At 51.2% G+C, this 16,763-nt stretch overlaps 6 protein-coding genes across 6 annotated transcripts, besides 11 other annotated features; all 6 read left to right on the forward strand.

The window, feature by feature from the left end:
• Positions 1-1,037: 1,037 nt before the first annotated feature.
• Positions 1,038-1,074: a microsatellite.
• Positions 1,075-1,207: 133 nt separating this feature from the next.
• On the forward strand, positions 1,208-2,662 carry TraAM80_04210 (mitochondrial guide RNA binding complex subunit 2; the record flags this gene model as incomplete). The annotated part of the gene is made up of 1 exon (XM_029381145.1): positions 1,208-2,662. The coding sequence occupies one exon, from the start codon at positions 1,208-1,210 to the stop codon at positions 2,660-2,662; it is 1,455 nt and encodes a 484-aa protein (XP_029238952.1).
• Positions 2,663-2,777: 115 nt separating this feature from the next.
• Positions 2,778-2,820: a sequence feature (GA-rich).
• Positions 2,821-3,070: 250 nt separating this feature from the next.
• Positions 3,071-3,122: a sequence feature (A-rich).
• A 103-nt stretch (positions 3,123-3,225) lies between these two features.
• Positions 3,226-3,302: a microsatellite.
• A 118-nt stretch (positions 3,303-3,420) lies between these two features.
• Positions 3,421-3,438: a microsatellite.
• A 603-nt stretch (positions 3,439-4,041) lies between these two features.
• Positions 4,042-4,156: a microsatellite.
• A 358-nt stretch (positions 4,157-4,514) lies between these two features.
• On the forward strand, positions 4,515-7,019 carry TraAM80_04211 (putative translation initiation factor IF-2; the record flags this gene model as incomplete). The annotated part of the gene is made up of 1 exon (XM_029381146.1): positions 4,515-7,019. The coding sequence occupies one exon, from the start codon at positions 4,515-4,517 to the stop codon at positions 7,017-7,019; it is 2,505 nt and encodes an 834-aa protein (XP_029238953.1).
• A 330-nt stretch (positions 7,020-7,349) lies between these two features.
• Positions 7,350-7,392: a microsatellite.
• Positions 7,393-7,576: 184 nt separating this feature from the next.
• Positions 7,577-7,618: a microsatellite.
• Positions 7,619-8,228: 610 nt separating this feature from the next.
• TraAM80_04212 (putative E3 ubiquitin-protein ligase HECTD1-like) lies at positions 8,229-9,446 on the forward strand (the record flags this gene model as incomplete). Its single annotated transcript, XM_029381147.1, has 1 exon — positions 8,229-9,446. The coding sequence occupies one exon, from the start codon at positions 8,229-8,231 to the stop codon at positions 9,444-9,446; it is 1,218 nt and encodes a 405-aa protein (XP_029238954.1).
• Positions 9,447-9,675: 229 nt separating this feature from the next.
• Positions 9,676-9,706: a microsatellite.
• A 166-nt stretch (positions 9,707-9,872) lies between these two features.
• On the forward strand, positions 9,873-12,194 carry TraAM80_04213 (uncharacterized protein; the record flags this gene model as incomplete). The annotated part of the gene is made up of 1 exon (XM_029381148.1): positions 9,873-12,194. The coding sequence occupies one exon, from the start codon at positions 9,873-9,875 to the stop codon at positions 12,192-12,194; it is 2,322 nt and encodes a 773-aa protein (XP_029238955.1).
• Positions 12,195-12,694: 500 nt separating this feature from the next.
• Positions 12,695-14,458, forward strand: TraAM80_04214 (uncharacterized protein; the record flags this gene model as incomplete). The annotated part of the gene is made up of 1 exon (XM_029381149.1): positions 12,695-14,458. The coding sequence occupies one exon, from the start codon at positions 12,695-12,697 to the stop codon at positions 14,456-14,458; it is 1,764 nt and encodes a 587-aa protein (XP_029238956.1).
• Positions 14,459-15,329: 871 nt separating this feature from the next.
• Positions 15,330-15,349: a microsatellite.
• Positions 15,350-15,363: 14 nt separating this feature from the next.
• TraAM80_04215 (ubiquitin-conjugating enzyme) lies at positions 15,364-16,074 on the forward strand (the record flags this gene model as incomplete). Its single annotated transcript, XM_029381150.1, has 1 exon — positions 15,364-16,074. One exon carries the CDS (start codon positions 15,364-15,366, stop codon positions 16,072-16,074), a length of 711 nt encoding a protein of 236 aa, XP_029238957.1.
• Positions 16,075-16,607: 533 nt separating this feature from the next.
• Positions 16,608-16,643: a microsatellite.
• The last annotated feature ends 120 nt before the right edge of the window (positions 16,644-16,763 follow it).

The raw sequence follows: 16,763 nt of genomic DNA on the forward strand, positions 1-16,763 counted from the left end.
GATAGGGAAGGTGAAACATCTTTCCCCATTTTTATTTAATTTTTGTATCTCCCCCTCTTCTTATTTGTCACTTAGTGGCGTCCGTGTGTATTGGGGGGGGCTGCTTTTCCAGCTCTTCGTGCTCGTTTGCTTTTCGCTGGGGGTGGGGGTGGGGGGTGCCTTGGCGTGTCTCCCCCTCACACCCCGCGTGTCTGCGCCTGTGAGTGGGTCTGTGTGCCGCCCAGTGTTCGTAGTGTTGTCGGCGGTGTTTCTTTTTTCCGTTGGCTGTACTGTTTTTTTTTTTTCCAATTTTGTGTGCGTGTTGTTTTGTGTGCCGTTAATTTGTTAGTGGCTGCGCATCATTTTTTGTTTTGTTTTACGTCTTTCTTGCGTGCGTGTATGTGGGTGTGAGGGGAGGTGGAGGGAGACTTGCCGGTGCTGCAGCTGCCCGCATGAAACGATGCATGTAGGTATGGGCGGGGGGCACACACACGCACACACGGACGCCTCCGATGGGTGACTCCGGGAGGCTGTGTGTAATGAAGAAAGAACGTCGATTGAGAAAATATCGGCGTCTTATTAGAGTGCAAACACTAAACGAAGAGGAGTGAAACCAAAAAAAAAACATTAATAACGCGTATCTACACGCAAAGCGATGCGACTTGGCTGCGAGATGGGCGATAAAAAGGAAAGAGGAGTAGTGAGAGCAAAGGCAAAAGGTACATTTGTTATCTCCACATATTATCTTATATACATGCGTGTATTGAATGTGTGGATACACACACGTGTCCCATTTTTCCGCCTGATATTTGACGGATTTGTCTATCTATATATCTATATATGTCTATGCCCTTTGACGCGCTCCCCTTTTAGTGCGAGGCGTGGAGAGGAAATTTACCGTCACTTTGTGGACCATATGCATGACGTGCGCCTCTATGTGTAGTTTTGCTTTTTCTTTTTCTTGCGTTGGACACTATTGTTTTGTTTTTTTATCTTTTTATTTCATTGTTGTTGTTTCATCAGGGGCTGCACTGAGTAATAACTGAGAGAGGGATCGGACAAAGACACACACACACACACATACACACATACACAAAGAAAAACGAGAAAAGATCTGAGGAAAGGATAAACAGAAGTAAGCGGCACAAGCGACACAGGAAGTCGAGGGAGAGGGTGCAAGGAGGCGAGGGCCGTTCATACCGACACTGCGCCGCAACCAAAAGAATTTATGCTGCGCGTTCGTCATCAGGTGCTGAGCTCGTCCGCGGTGGCTCTGCGTCAGCAATTCAGTGCACTTCTGTTTGGCAGTCGACTACAGGCGACCTCCGCAGTTAGCGGCGACTTTTCACATGTTACACACAACACAGTGTGGGGCCTTTGGAACGAAGGCAACCTCTTTTCCCTCTCCGTCCCTGAGCTTGCCTTTTTTCTGCAGGAACACTGCAAGGTAGCAAATGTTGACCCACGTGCGAAAAAGAGTGCACTCGTGCGGCAGGTGGAAGAGATTCTTTCCGCTGAGCAGGCGAGCATGACTGTACAGCAGGAGGACAACCCACACGCGGTGGTTGTCACAGACTATGATAAGGCGGAGGAGGGACTAGATGAGGCCGATGAGTACGGTGACTGGGGGGCTGAGCCTGGCTTTGAGGACAGGCGGGAATTAGACTTTATGGAGTTAAGTGCGGGTCGCATGGGTGAACGGTATGACCCGCTTGTCCCTCGCTCTTTTCAGCTTATGCACAGCGATGTCTCAAGCGATGTGGGCATTGCGTCCATCGACCCCAGTAAACTCCCAGGTCATAGCAAAGTAAAAACCGCCTTGACACCCGTGGACGTGAATCCAAATGATGCGAACAAGATGCACTTTCGAAGTGCCTTTGAGTGGTGCCTTATGAATGTTTGGAATATGAACATGTCAGGTGAGTTGAACATTGGTGCCGGCAAGGTGCTGTACTACCGTCAGGTGGCGAAGCAAAACCGCAACGTCATGCCACTCTGGACCCTTCAGCGGCACCTCTATGCACAGCACCCGTATGCCTGGTTTGCCATTGCCAGTGAATCAAATGTGGCAGCCATGGAGAGTCTTGCCAGCAAGCTCGGGATGCGACTTGTACAAGAGCCTACAACGAGCTACAAGGTGACCATCCGACGCATGAATGAGTTTTTTGATTGTGAGTTGAACGGGCAGCTGAAGTGCACCATGTTGAACAAGCCGTGGGATCGCTTTTTGGTTTCACACTACGTTCGTAGCAAAATGCCCGATCTGCGGTATGTTGTGCGAGCACGGCACTCGGTAAAGAAGCGGGTGTCCGACGCCTATCTGGAGACGGACATTCTCCGCAGCACACGGGACTCCGTTCAGTCTGTGCTATCCCCAGAGTTAGGGGATGTCGTGTACTGCTGTGAGCGTGTCATTCGCAAATGGGCGATGCGCACGGCGACGGGGGTTACGTTGCAGCTTGTTGAGACGAAACGCACCCCGCTTATCATCACGAAGGCCGGCGACGAGGGCGAGCGGCTGGAGTACGAGTGGATTGTCCCGTTGCCACAGCAAGCTGAACGTATTGACGTGGCCTCCCTCACCGACGAGTTGTGGGAGCACGGAAACACGCTTGCCGAAGCGCTGGAGGAGGGAATGGAGGAGCTTATGGCGCACACCATGACTGCCGTCTCTGCCTACTGAGGCCTGTAGTAATAACCGACGAAGATATATTTTTATTTAATATGTGTGTGCGTGTTAGTTGTGCAAGAGGTGAAAGGCTCCTTTTTTTGTGTGTGTTTCATCTTCTTCCTGCGCTGGAGAGGGAGAGGGAGAGAGAGAAAGAGAAAGGAGGAGGAGAAAGGTGATGAAACGGTGGAAGGGTTTGAAATGAATTGCCTTCGCAGGCTTATTTTAACAGTGGCCTTCATTTGCATGCATGCACAGATGCACAACATCAATTTGTATTTTTGATGTGTACACCGTATCTGTGAACGCGTTGTTTTGGCTCAGAGCGCACGGGACTGTACTCGCATTATTTTTGTGCTCTTCACCGTTGCGTTGTGAGGATACGGAAGGAGCGAGGGAGAGGGGCCAAAGGGAAGCAAGCATAAAGAACAGAAGGAAAAACACAAACACACACATACACAAAAAAAAAAAAAAAGATGCGTGCACGTGTGTATGTGTGTGTTTGTCTTTGCTGCCTGTTGTTCGGAGTCCTACGGTGAGGCGATTGCATGGGGAAAGCTTCCTTGCATACGCAGAGTTATTTACATCTATTTGCCTATATACTTATATATACTTATATATATGTGTGTGTATGCGTATAGATAGATGTAAATATGCGACTGTGTCAGTGTGTAATGATTTGTGTATGGCATGTGATGTTACATGTATACGACAAACACACACACACAAAGATGGAAGGAGGATGGTGGTGCCGAATTTATGTCGAAATCTCCATTATTATTATTATTATTTTGGAACGAAAAAAGAAAAAAAAAAGAATGCGTAATACGTACAATTTTGAGGCGGGGTGTGAGCCGTTTTTCCTCGTCTGCTTTACTCTCTAATTGCCGTTGTTTTTGTTCGTTTGCTTTGCTGCGGTGGTGGGGTGCCCTGTAACGTGTTTCTGTGCTTTCCTCCTTGGCAGAGTCTATAGAGACGCGCTTTCTTTCATTCCCGCTTTTTCTTATTTGCCGTTTTCACGTCCCGACAGCACCAGGCGTCACAAGCTGAAGTCTCTTGAGCGATTTGTTTTTTCTCCACATCAGGAGTGTGTTGTAGTGGGATTAGATTTAGGTTCAATAAAACGAAAAAGATATCAAACAACAACGACGACAAAGGGGTTAGGGTCAGTGACGGCTTCAGCAAGCTGTCATAGTGTGTGCTGGTATTGTGTCAACAGTAGGGAGGCAAGGCGGAGGCCTGCAGTGGACACACGAGACGGCAGGAGGAAGCGCCGTCGTCTAAGATATAGAGGATAACAGAAAACACAGACATCCAAGGTTGGAATAAACAAGCTAAAACAAACGTACGTCCTAAGCCTGATTTTGTAGTTGATCTTCTTGTTTACTTTACCCTTTGTTTTTGTTTTTGTTTTGTTTGCTTGATTGTTTAAATTCAATTGGTAGTTTTCCTTGTTTGTCGTTTTTGGCCGTGTCTGCGTGTTTTTTTGTTTGTTTGTCTTTTAGCTTGACTAATTATTCGATTTATTTTGTGAGGAGGACGCGCCAAGGCAGGTGTGCGAAACACATACGGAGTGCACATATTGCGGACGGGGCAATCTCTTTTCCAGCCTTGTACGCCAAGTGATAGAGAGAGTGCGTGTGAGGAGTTGCAGAGACATTAACCGGGATCAATCGAGATAAATCTACTCAGACAATAAAACTGAAAGGTGAACCTTGTTCGTATCTTTGCGTTATATATATTTGTTTCTTGGGCGGCTGTCTGGGGGGACTGATATCTTGTTAAGCTGTGCGTCCGTGTTGACAGGCTGGGGTTTGGTTTGGCGTGACGCGCCTGCGCCGTGCGTTACGTGTGTGGTTAAAGAGCGATGCCGCCAAAGGGGCCGAAGGTTGCACCAAAGGCGGGGGGCGCGCGCAAGGGTCCCCCCGCCGCGATGCTGGCGAAGCTGAAGCAACATCTGGAGAAGCAGAAGGAGGAGGAGGAGCGCAGGCTAAAGGAGGCTGAGGAGGAGGAACGACGATTGCGTGAGGAAGAGCGACTCGCGGAGGAGCAGCGGAAGTTTGAGTTGGCTGAACGCGCCCAGGAGAAGCAGCGCCGCAAGGATGAGGAACGCCAGCTCCGCAAGGATTCAAAAAAAGGCGTGAACAATGGGGCGTTGGAGCGCATGGCGGCAGCGGGGTTTATCCTCCCTGATGTTGACAAGATACGTGAGGAGCAGCGGCAGGAGCGTGATAAGCCGAAGCGGAAGCCGATGCCAAGGCCAAAGGTGGCAGCCCCGAAGCGGGAGGAAGTCGTGCAAGCGTCTCCAGCAGCAGGGGTAGAAGAAACAGACGAAGAAGCGGAGCAGGATGAGGATGATGGCGAGTTAACAGTGGCAACTGAGTCCGAGGAGGAGGTCGATGAGGACGACTGGGAGGCACTGATGGAGCGCGACGACCGCCGCGCTGCACGCCACACTGAAAACGAGCGTATTCGTCTGGTGCGCGTTGAGCGAATTGAGCACCAGAAAAAAGCGCGCGAGGAACGTGCCCGCACCCGCGCAGAGGCGGCAGCAGCAGAACGTGCAAAACAACACGTGCTTGAGAGTGTCGCCAGCCTTCGCTCTCCCATCTGCTGTGTTCTTGGTCATGTGGATACGGGTAAAACCAGCCTATTGGACCGCATTCGCTCCACAAATGTGCAGGGTGGCGAGGCGGGCGGTATTACGCAGCAGATTGGTGCCACATTCTTCCCACGCGAGGCTCTTGTTGGCGCAACAGCGGAAATTAACACTAAATACAACCATGATTTGAACGTACCAGGGCTCTTGGTGATTGATACGCCCGGTCACGAGTCCTTTACTAACCTGCGAAGCCGCGGTAGCAGCCTGTGTGACATTGCCATCCTTGTGGTGGACATTATGCATGGCCTGGAGCCCCAAACCCGCGAGTCCATTCGTCTCTTGCGTCAGAAAAAATGCCCCTTTATCATTGCCTTGAACAAGGTGGATCGACTCTACTCCTGGAAAGCAAACGAAAACATGGATATTGAACAAACACTCTCTAAACAGTCGGAGAGTGTTCGCAGCGAGTTTGAAACGCGCGTGAATCAGGTGAAGCAGGAGATGCAGGCAGAGGGCCTCAACTCGGAGTTGTACTACCGGAACAAAGACATGCGGAAGGTGGTTTCTATAGTTCCCACCTCCGCAAAGAGTGGTGAGGGTATCTCGGACCTCCTCCTCCTGGAAATTCAGCTTGTACAACAGTTTATGGAGGGTAAGGTGACGTACAGGGATGACCTACAGTGCACCATACTTGAGGTGAAGCCTATCACAGGGTACGGTGTGACCGTGGATGCAATCCTTATCAATGGTGTGCTGCACGAAGGTGACACAATATGCCTGTGTGGCCAAAATGGCCCTATTTTCACGCAGATTCGAGCTTTGCTTACTCCACAGCCCTTAAGGGAACTGCGGGTGCGAGGAGAGTACATCCATCACAAGGAAATGAAGGCAGCGATGGGCATTAAGATTGCCGCCAATGAGTTGGAGTTTGTTATCCCAGGCACCCCTTTACTCGTACTACATCCTGGCGATGACAAGGATAAAATTGCGCATGAAGTTATGAAGGATACCAATAAGATTACGGATCAGCTAAGTCCTGACGGTATTGGTGTGACAGTGCAGAGTTCGACGCTTGGCTCGTTGGAGGCATTGCTGGCGTATTTAAAGGATATGAAGATTCCCGTCGCGAGTGCCTCTATCGGTCCACTACACAAACGTCACATGGTTCAACTGCTCTCCATAAAGCGGAAGGCGCCGCGCTACGCGGTGGTGTTGGCATTTGATGTGCAAGTCTCTGAAGATGCACGCGAGATTGCAAAGAAGAACGACATTGACATCTTTGAGGCGAAAATTATTTACCATCTCTTTGACATGTTTACACGCTACGTTGCTGAGTACGAGAGCCGTGAAAAGGAACGGGCCCGTGTCATTGCCGTCTTCCCAGTGCAGCTTACAATCATTGATGATGCCATTCATAAGTCGGACCCAATCATTCTTCCAGTGAAAGTTGAGCGCGGGCAGCTTCACCCCGGCACTCCCCTCGCGATCATGCGGGGCGAGACGCCACTGCTGATCGGCCGTGTCATGACCATTGAGCGTGACAATAAGAGCATCCCCATCGCCCGCATGGGGCACGAGTGTGCGGTGAAGATAAACTCGGGCGAGTCAGGCGTGGTGTACGATCGCCAGTTTGATAAAACAGACTCGGTGTTCTCGCTCATCACACGACCCTCCGTGGATGCGATCAAAAAGTTCAAGGACGAACTCTCAGAAGACGATATCAATCTCCTGGCGACGCTTATAAAGGCGCTAAAGGTTCCACCTCGGTAAGCGCCGTGCAAGCAAAGGAAAAATAGAAAAGAAAAAATATTTGCCGTAGCAATCCTACGCTTGACTGCTGAGAGGTCTCTTATTCTTCTTTTGTTGACCCGTAAATACGCACGCACGCAGCGGCGCCAACAGAAGCGAGATCTGAACGGGGGGTGAATGGAGGCGGCAACAAAGCCAGAAGTCAGGGGTTGACTTGGGCGATGGAAAGCACACTTGAGGGCGGGGCGGCGGTGAAGCGGAGGAGGGGGGTTGCGTAATCGGCTGGTGGCGGAAAGCGACGAGAAAAGCTCTGAATAAAAACACACACACGGCAACAGCGGCGAATTGCACACAATAGCAACAACGACAAACAACAAAAAAAAAAGAAAAAAAAGATGAGCAGAGGCACACGCGCGCATGGCACGTCTTGCCACAAGGGAGGGATACGCGTCAGTGAAAAGCAAAGGAATGAATGAAAAGGGGCACGCCGGTGATGCTTATCTGCGTCTTTCTGATTTTGTGTGTGCGCCACGCCTCAACGCCTGAATCGAAGGAATGCGAAGAATACTCCCGCGTGTTTATTATTATTATGATTATTATTATTATCATTTATTTTTTTTTGGTTTTATTGGACCGCTGATGACTTTTCTTCCGCTACCGCCACTACCAGTTTGAGGTGGGCGCGTTGCTACACGGTGCAGTCCTCACCGCCCACTAAATCCTGAAGAGGTAAATCATTCAAGCGACAGCAAGACGAAGTATAATAATTAAGAAAACTAATAAAAAAAAAACGAAAACGGAGAAATGCTCGACAAACATAAGGACAAATGTAGCAGATAAGAGGAGAAAACTTCTGCCGCTGTACCCTTCTCTCTCAACCCATCAAACACCAGATATACAATTACATATTTTAAACTTATAAAGTTTCTACCATCCCCCCATTTATGTGAAGATGTCATGTGAGTGTCTGGGTACGTCTTATATTCGTCTCTACTTGACTGCGTAAGCATCTGTTTATATGATGTACATTGTTAATATGTGGATGTCTGCTTTCACATTTTTGTTCTGTTCTCTGACTTGCACAGCCGTGAGGGTTGCACACGGCTAGGAGAAGGCTACTATCACAGGAAGGGAGGAACGCCACAGGTGGGGCAGGGGGGGTGGGGGCGACACGTTGCACCCAACTCTGTGGACCGCTGAGGAGGAAAACTTGAAAATAAATTGTGTGTGATGCAGCGAGATCGCGTTTCTGTGCTTGACGAGAGGGCTTGGCAAGAGATTAAGTACCACGCAGTGGAGATGACGGAGCGGGTGGAGAAGCGTCTAGACGACCTGCGTGAGTTGCGTGCGGCCGTGCGGGATCATCTTGCGCTGCTGAACGTGCGGGAGGACGACACGACCCATCAGCTTCACGTGGATGTGAACAGGCTTGTGCAGCAGCTTCGTCAGCGTGAGGAGGAGGTCGTCCAGATGGTGCGGGACGACTGCGCCCTTCAACGCGCCCAGCTCGAGGGGCTGCTGGAGAGCCTTGAAGTCAGCGAAAAGCAGCTGGAGGCGGAAAAGCCGCAGTTTGAAGAGCGAGGGCGGGACGTCGTTGAACGTGCCGCTACACGACGACACCTGGCGGATCTTCTTAAACAATCTGACTTTTTTGCCGTGCCGGATATGCACTGTTACATCGTGACGGCTTCCCCTGTGGTTGCCGAGCGCCACTTGACATGTGTGCGTGAGCTGGCACCTTCCTTTTTTCCCTCTGCGCTCACTGTTCCCATTACGGACAACATCGTTTATCTCCCGTTGGAAAGTGGCGGAAAGGAAGACGCATCTGTGGAGCAGAAACGTGCATCTATGGCATTGCCAAGCGGCATTCTTTACTATCTCGCCACTGCAGGCCATACAAGGTCCTTTTGTAACCCGGTGGAGAGTGATGCCGTGCGCATCCAGTGCAACGCTCCGATTCTGCTTGGGCAGCTTTCATCCATGTGCGACGCTTGGAATCCGACTCGTAATGCAGCTTCAATACGGCAGCATATGCCTTGTTTCCGCACAGCTTCACAAGAGAATGCCCGAATAGAAATTGACTTTGGGGACAGGCGATGGGTGGAATGTACCGCTTACGCACTCCGTCACGGACACGCCTCGGAGCACGCAGCACTACGCTCCTGGCGCCTGCTTGGTAGCCGTGACAAAATGCAATGGGTTGTGTTGGATGAACAACGGCGTAATGGCATACTTGGGACCTCGCCGTTTAACGTGGCAACTTTTAACATTGACGAGGAAGAGGTCTTTTCCAAGATGAGGAATATTTATTACTTCACTTCTGTCTTGAGATGTGCGTTTCGGTACATCGCACTGGAACTTGCAGGTCCAGATGCTGTGGGAAAGCATCACATGGAGCTTGGAGGGATAGAGTTCTATGGATGTCTAGTGGACACTCTCTCGCTGTGAATACAAGTGGTATGCGGATTCTGCTTTGTTGTTCTTTTTATTGTAGTTTGCCTGTTTTTTTAAAAAAAATTATTTTTATTTTTTTGGTTTTTGCGTGACTTTGTGTGTCTCCATATATTTGTTTCATTTTCCTCCCTTTTCTATATCCCTTTCTTTACGTGTATCGATGTCAATGGTCTCCTCTAGTCACTGAGGTGTGAGGGGGGAAAAATAACTGAGACAACCGCGTTGTGTGTGTGTGTGTGTGTGTGTGTGTGTGTATGCGGGGGGGGGGGGGGGCACCGCCCCTCTGTGCTTTTGTTTCTGTCGCTGCATTTGTGTCTGTGTTCGACTTTGCGCACACCTTCTCTGCTTGTTATTTTTGGTACTTTGATGCCTCCGCCCCTTCCTTCGGTTCTTTTCTGGGCACCGCAACACTCATATTAGATGTCTTGCCAGGTACCGATGCTGCAGGCCCCGCACTTTACGTACGACGTCTTACCTTCGCAGTCTCGATTGACGTCAGCGGTGGTGTCTGCTTACAACGAGGTGTCGGTTGCCGATCGTGTCGTTCGGGCATGTGCATGGACGGACAACTCAGCCGACTTTGTCTTCGGCGATGGCACGGTCCTTTCATTTTGTGACGAAATGCAAACATTTGTCGCCTTTCCTCCTCTGGTGCCTGCACTTCGGGGGCCGCAGGGTGTACGTGGCAGCAGTGGCCACATTGACGCTCGCAACAAGGGCGACATGGACATCGCGGACAGTGCAAGTGAGGGGGACTACTTCTTTACACCCCTCACTCTTTCCAAATACGAAACCAAGGTGCGAGAGGCTCTGCACATCTACAACTACTACTCCCCGCGACCACGCGTTGTCACGGGCCTCACCGCAACCCCCTGTGAAGTGTGGCGTCAGAGCAGCCCAATTGACTCCCTTGTCATTGCGGCAGATCGAAACCTGTTTGAGCGTCACGGGTCTCGCGCGACCTTGTGGTGTGCGCTCCGTCGTGTCTCATTAACGCTGCACGGGGGTCGTGTAACATTTTCAGTACGTTGGCCTGCTAGGGCGGTAGAACGCAATATGGCGCGTTCCATTTTTGTTCGCCCTGTGGATATGCATGGTTTTTCAACAGGAAGCCTGGAAAGCGTGCGGTCATTTCATTATGTGTGGGTGGAGCAAACGTTTCCCGTGCTGGACCCCCCGGAGCCGTGGGCGGAAATGTTAGACATCGCACTGCAGCTTGATGCGGATCCTGCAGCCAAGGGCGTGGTAGAAGGCGCGGACGGGGATGCGTCTCGTGGAGAGGGTCAACATGCAGACGAGTGCCGCATGCTGTACCGCACGACACCTTGCACTGCGCAGAATCGGCAACCCTGCCGCTTTTCAAAAATGAAGCGGGAACACGTCGACTCACTCATTGCCATCTCGCAGATGCAAAACGCAACATGCAATCGTCTTATACGAGGCCCAAGCGAGCGTGTGGTGTGGCGCTACGACGCGGATCCGATGGGCCGTGTGCCACACGCCGTGTATTGGTGTCTATTTGTACGGAACGCAGCTACAGCGGCAGCCCAATCCCCTGCCGTAGCCAATAGTGGGGTGAGCGCGTCGCCTGCGGAGCGTTGGGTGCCACGTCCTGCCCCTGGCTCCGTGCTCGCAATGGTGCGTGAGGACGAGAGTTCTGTTGTTGCTGAGCCTCAGGGTCAGAGTTACGTTGTTCATCACTGGCGCCGTGACGGAACCTATCATCAGTACCACCAGAGTCCAGATGGCGAACTTGGCCTTCCACCTGTCATTCCACAGCGATGCAATGGAGGAACGGAGACGCAACCGGGTGAAGAGAGTGGAGAGACGAGGCACGGGGACAATGTAGCCAATAACAACAGCAGCAACAACCCTGCCTTGTCGGTGCTGGCGAGTGAAAATACGGGGGGTATGGTGACTTTAAGGAGTGCCACCGCACCACTGTACTTCAGTGGCGTTCTTGAAGAGGCGCCATTGTCTGCGCTTCATCGCGGTCGCTACCTCCCAGAGGTGGGGGCTTCGTGTATTCAACTCTCCCAGCTAAATTTTAAGTCACTACGGGCACAACAGCAGGAGACGCTTGGCAACATTGCCTCTGTGGCTGCGGGTATTCACGTTATGGGAACAGCTGGTGTTAGCATTGGGGGAGGCACCCTCGCTGCCAACGCAGAGGCGACGGCGTCCGCGGAAAGCGTCGAACAACGAAATCAGATGCGTTTTGTGTCGAACGACCCCGCCCTTGCCGTAGCCGCGGCGGAGGGCAACGTGGTGTTTCTGACAAGCTCTATAGACGCTGTGGGAACCTTTGTGGCACTGACGAATGGCACCATCCGGTGCCATTTTGACGACCGTACGATTCTCTTTCTCATCCCAGGCGTGGACGATAGCGAGGAGAAATTGGTGGCCACATGTCTCTTCCGTGATGCCACACAGTGTTCAATGCGGCTCGTGAACTGTGCTCCGCACCATCCGATGTATCGCTACGTGGCGCACGCACTACAATTTCGCCGCTTTGCTCGCCTCTCTCCAGAGACGCGTACAGCCGTTGTGGATGAGACATCTGCGTTGAAGCTGCAGTACCTCAACGAAACAGAGTGGCATAGGGAGCAAAAGATGGAGTGGGAGCTGCAGCAACTGCTCAGTCGTACAGAGGCCCTTCTTTCAGGTAGTGAGGAACTGAGTCGGTTGAACTACTCGCTGCTTCACGAAAAGAAAGACGCCCCCTCAGCCTACTTTGCATGAAGCAACCATGGCGTCTGTTGGTTCGACAACCAAAAAAAAAAAAGTGCAGGCATAATTCTGCAGAAACCAGGGTGTGGTTCCGTTATAGAATTCTTAGGCATGGGAGAGCAGGCTACTTGGACATCTGCGAAGGTTGTGAGAGGTAACCACATGCATACACACCTTGGGCGTTTTCTTTTTGCCTCTTTGGATACCTTATATCGCGTTAAGCGCATAATTGCGCCTGTAACAGCGACGAGCTCATCATTTTTTGCTCTTCCCTCTCACGTGGGGTTTGGTCCTTCGTGTGGGTGTGTGATGTCGTCGTTCCCATTGTTTTTATTACTTGGTTACTCTTTAGTTTTTGCGTTGTTCCCGCGGGTGCACAACCACTAAGAAGCTCAGGGTGGACGTCAAGGATTTAGTGGAACTGGCGGGGCGGGGCGGGGCGGGGGTTGGGGAAAGAGGAAAAGAAAACAGGACGACCAAGACGCACCTTGCCTGCTGCAGTGAAAATGAGCATGAAACGAGGAGAGGGACAACGAAGTCCAGCAGCCTTGTGGCCCCAGTTGCAGGAGGAGCAGCACGCGGAAGCGGATGCAGAAGACCCTAAACGCCGGTCGATAATTGAGTCTGAATCAAATTCCAGGCTGCGCGACACGGAGTCTCCTTATGCGACACTGCCGCATAACTGTCGGCACTTTTCCACGTTGGCATTGTCTGCTAGCGATACTGACAAGCCGACGGTTGCCCACACACCAAGCACCTCTACCACTGTCCCATTGTCACAAAACAGTGGCGTCCGCGTGGTTAAAGGGCGGTCGTCCAGGTTGAATTTGGAGTTGGTGGCGCCGAGGTCGGGTGACGGACAGCCACTAACAGTAAAGCAGGAGCTCCCTACGTATTCCGTCCGTACTGTCGTACGCCAGGAAGACCACCCGTTGTGGTCATCCTCCCCACAGATGCAACTGGAGTACCTGTTTGGCCGTGCCACGTTGGGACAAGGCGGTCTTCGGAGGGACGGTTACATAAACTACCCCAAAGGATGGGATGCACCAGCTAGAAAGCAGCGGTCTTCTTTGTCACCCGCGGAAGAGCCTTGCAAAGGTGGTTGGAGCACGCCACTTGCCACTATAGAGTGGCGGCAGGACACTAGGTTGCCGAACGTCTTGCTGCCGCCACCCTCACAACAACAGCAACAGCTGGCTACGACGGCGGTAGGCGCCGAAACAGTTTTTTCGGAAAGAGGGCAACGCTTTGCTGTGGCTCCCCCATTAGAGCCGCAAGCAGGGTTTCAACGAATTCGACTCCGTGACTTTGCCACACATGTCTCAATATTGCTACGTGATGAGTGTGTCTGTCGTCAAGCAATCGTTGCGGAGGAACGTCAAGAGGCAGTGCTTGACATTGTAATGGTGCCAGACGTCACGCTTAGGTCGCTTCATCCAGCGTTGTTGGCTGGCATCGAGGAAACAGCTATATTGGAGGAAATCTGTCGGCGTTATATTTTAGAAGAAGAAGTCTGCCAACGAACCCCAATATGGGATTTTTATGTCTTTGAACACCGCTGCTTGGTTATTGGGCTGGCGCCACTAAAACGTCTCTTGCTGCAGTGGATTTTGTATTACCGGGGGCGTAAGCAAAGACACTTGGAACAGCAAAACTGTCTCATGAGGCGAGAGGAGAAATCTCGGCGTGAGCTCACGCACAGGTGGCTGGCGGCTCAGCAGAAACTCTTTGCCTCTCTAGTTGTTGCCACAGAGGCCCTGTTTCGTGCCCTCATTGAGGAGTTACAGCTGTGTACGCAGTATGCTCACGGGTTTGCAAGTATTTGTTTGAAGGAGCAAGTTGAATTATTTCCGCTCTTGTACGGTGCAGTAATGCCAAGAGTGGTCGTCTGTGGGCGAATCTCTGGTTATACCCGTTTCAAGCAACTTGACCTACATGACCAACACGAACGCCGCTACTTGAGCACGTGGGAAGAAAGAGATCGTCTTGTCATTTCCTATATTATGCAGCGGGAAGCATTGGTGGGTTTTGTGGAGGGTCCCAGACGCCAAACCATCGTGGAGGAGGAGTCGGTTGCACGTATGAAACTTGCCTTTACCCTTTTTGCTATGGCGGAGCGCTGCCACAGACGTGAGATCGAAATTGTGGAGGCCTGTGAATGGCAGATCGATCTGCTTCCCTATTTGTGTGCTGCGTTAGCGCCAGTTGGGCAGCGTCCCGAAGAAAAGCGGACAACATTTTTGTTTCTGACAAAGATGCAGGGTTGTCCTACTTAGCAGAGGTTGCCCACCGCTCCAACATTGGCCGCTGTGGCACGGTGCAAAATTGGATTGGGAGGAACGAGAATAAAAATTGAAAAACTGGAAATGAGGGTTGGAACACAACCCTTTTGTTATCACGTTTTCCGCTGGCGGCCTGTTAATCTCAGCCCCAGTATCGCCTCAGATACTGCATTGCCTTTATGTTATGTTTTGCTTGCATTTTCTGCACCCCGTTTTTTCCCCCTTTTTGCTTTTCTTTGCTGCGCACTTTACTTGTTTTCCTTGTCGTTGCTGTTGTATCTTTTTTTTTTTTTTGAGGGGGTCTGAGGCGGAGCAGAATTTTATCGGCGGCGGTTTTTCACCGCCGTTATTTTTATCATCGCTTCTGCATACAAGCACACTTCTTGCCGCGGCTCCGGATGTAAATAGTATGGTCAACGATGAACGCTTTCAGGTAGAGTGGGGATTGAGGGTGAGAAAACACACAGGCGGGGCCTGAAAAGAAATATAATATATATGAAAAAAGCATGAATATGCCTGGACTTTTTTTTGTTGTTGTTGCTGCTGCTGGGTTGCCTCACTTCCTTCTCGTGGATGCCGTAGGCGCACGGAGTTGGCACGGCAGCAGCTTTTATTTTTGGGGAGTCGTCAGGACCCCCACACGGCCTCCAAGTGTTCACGTTGGTCTTTTCTCCCCCTTGTGTGTTGCGTGTTGCTTTGCGCACCGCCTTGTCAGTCATCTCTCGCTGGTGAAGCTACGTGTGGGTAGAAAGGAAGCAAAAAAGGACCGACTTCTCTGGGTGTAACGACCGAAGTAGTAACCGCAACAGAAAAGAGCTATCCTTTTGTTTTTGGCCGTACGTGTCGGTTTCCATCTATCTCTCACTGTGTGTGTGTGTGTGTGTGGCTTACAACTCCAAATGTCCATCACCGCCACCACGATGCGCCTCATTATGCGCCAGATCCAAGACATTGAGATGAACCCCACCGATGGCGTGCGCATTCACAAGTCCGACAACCTGAACGAGTTGTTTTTTGACATCACAGGGCCGGAGGGAACCCCGTTTGCCGGCGGCGTCTTTCACGTCGCGCTGTACTTTGAGAAGGGGTACCCGGAGGTGCCCCCGCGTGGGGCCTTCCGCACAAAGATTTTTCACCCCAATGTGGCGGAGAAGGGAGACATTTGCGTGAACGTGCTTAAGCGGGACTGGAATCCGAGTCTTGGGCTACGTCATGTGATCATGGTGATCCGCTGCCTCCTGATTGAGCCAAACGCAGAGAGCGCGCTGAACGAGGAGGCGGCTCGGCTTCTTCTTGAGGATTATGACGCCTACAGACGGAAGGCGGAGATGATGACTAAAGTGCACGCCATGAAGGGTGGCAGGCCACCGAAGGGCACTCGGTCGTTGCCTTCCGACAAAAGCAGAGAAAGTGGTCCGCAGCTTATTGGAGGCACCGCCGGCATAGGCGGTGCCAGTGCGTGTGTAGTAGAGGGCGTCGGGGGCTCGCAACTCCGTAACACGTCGGAGTCGGCGCTGAACAACAGAAGCGCTGAGGGCGGTAATTCCTCGACAGTTGTTGCTTCCACCAAAGCAGTGGAAAAGAGACGTGTGGTCGTCAGGCGCATCTGAGTGGTTGGCATCTGTAACTCAGTAGGTGCCTGTCGTGCATATTTGCGCATTAGCCGTTGCGTCTTTGTTTATTATTATTATTCATATGTGTGTATCAAAGAGGGTCGCAATTGTGCGGCGCGGTGTTTCTGCAGGGGGCTCACTTTGAGTAAGTTGGGTCTCAAAGGAAAAGTAAATTTTTAGAAAAAATAAAGAGAAAAGGCAATAAATTACAGTGGAGTGGGCGTCACTGAGTGCAATGCAAATACTCTCGCATTCCGCAAATGTACCCGTCATGGGGGATACCGTGACATCATAGAAAGTGTGTGTGTTTGTGTGCGCGCTCTACTGTGTGGCAGAAATGATAAACCATGCGTGAAGCTAGTAGAGTTGTAATGTACTCCCATCGCGAGGTTGGGGATACCAATTTTATTTTGTTAACTCTCTTTGGTGTGAGTTTGGACGGCATTGCCTTCTGTGCCCCGTTTTGGCGCGGCGCAGTGGCTGAGGTGGAGTAAAATACAGCGGCACGTCGTATAAAAGGAGGCGCCGACGTTGTCTGTTTTGTTTTTTTGTTTTTTCCTTTGTGTGGTGCCTTCATGTGTGTCCGTGAGTTTTGTATAAAGGGTGGGAACGTATGTATGTATGTATGTATTTGTCGTCGGAATGATGTTTACTGCCTCTTTCCTTGTGTGTCTTCTTCCTTCTAT

This window comes from Trypanosoma rangeli, assembly GCF_003719475.1.
Source record: "Trypanosoma rangeli strain AM80 chromosome Unknown Tra_15.4_contig_00120, whole genome shotgun sequence".
Classification (NCBI taxonomy): domain Eukaryota; phylum Euglenozoa; class Kinetoplastea; order Trypanosomatida; family Trypanosomatidae; genus Trypanosoma; species Trypanosoma rangeli.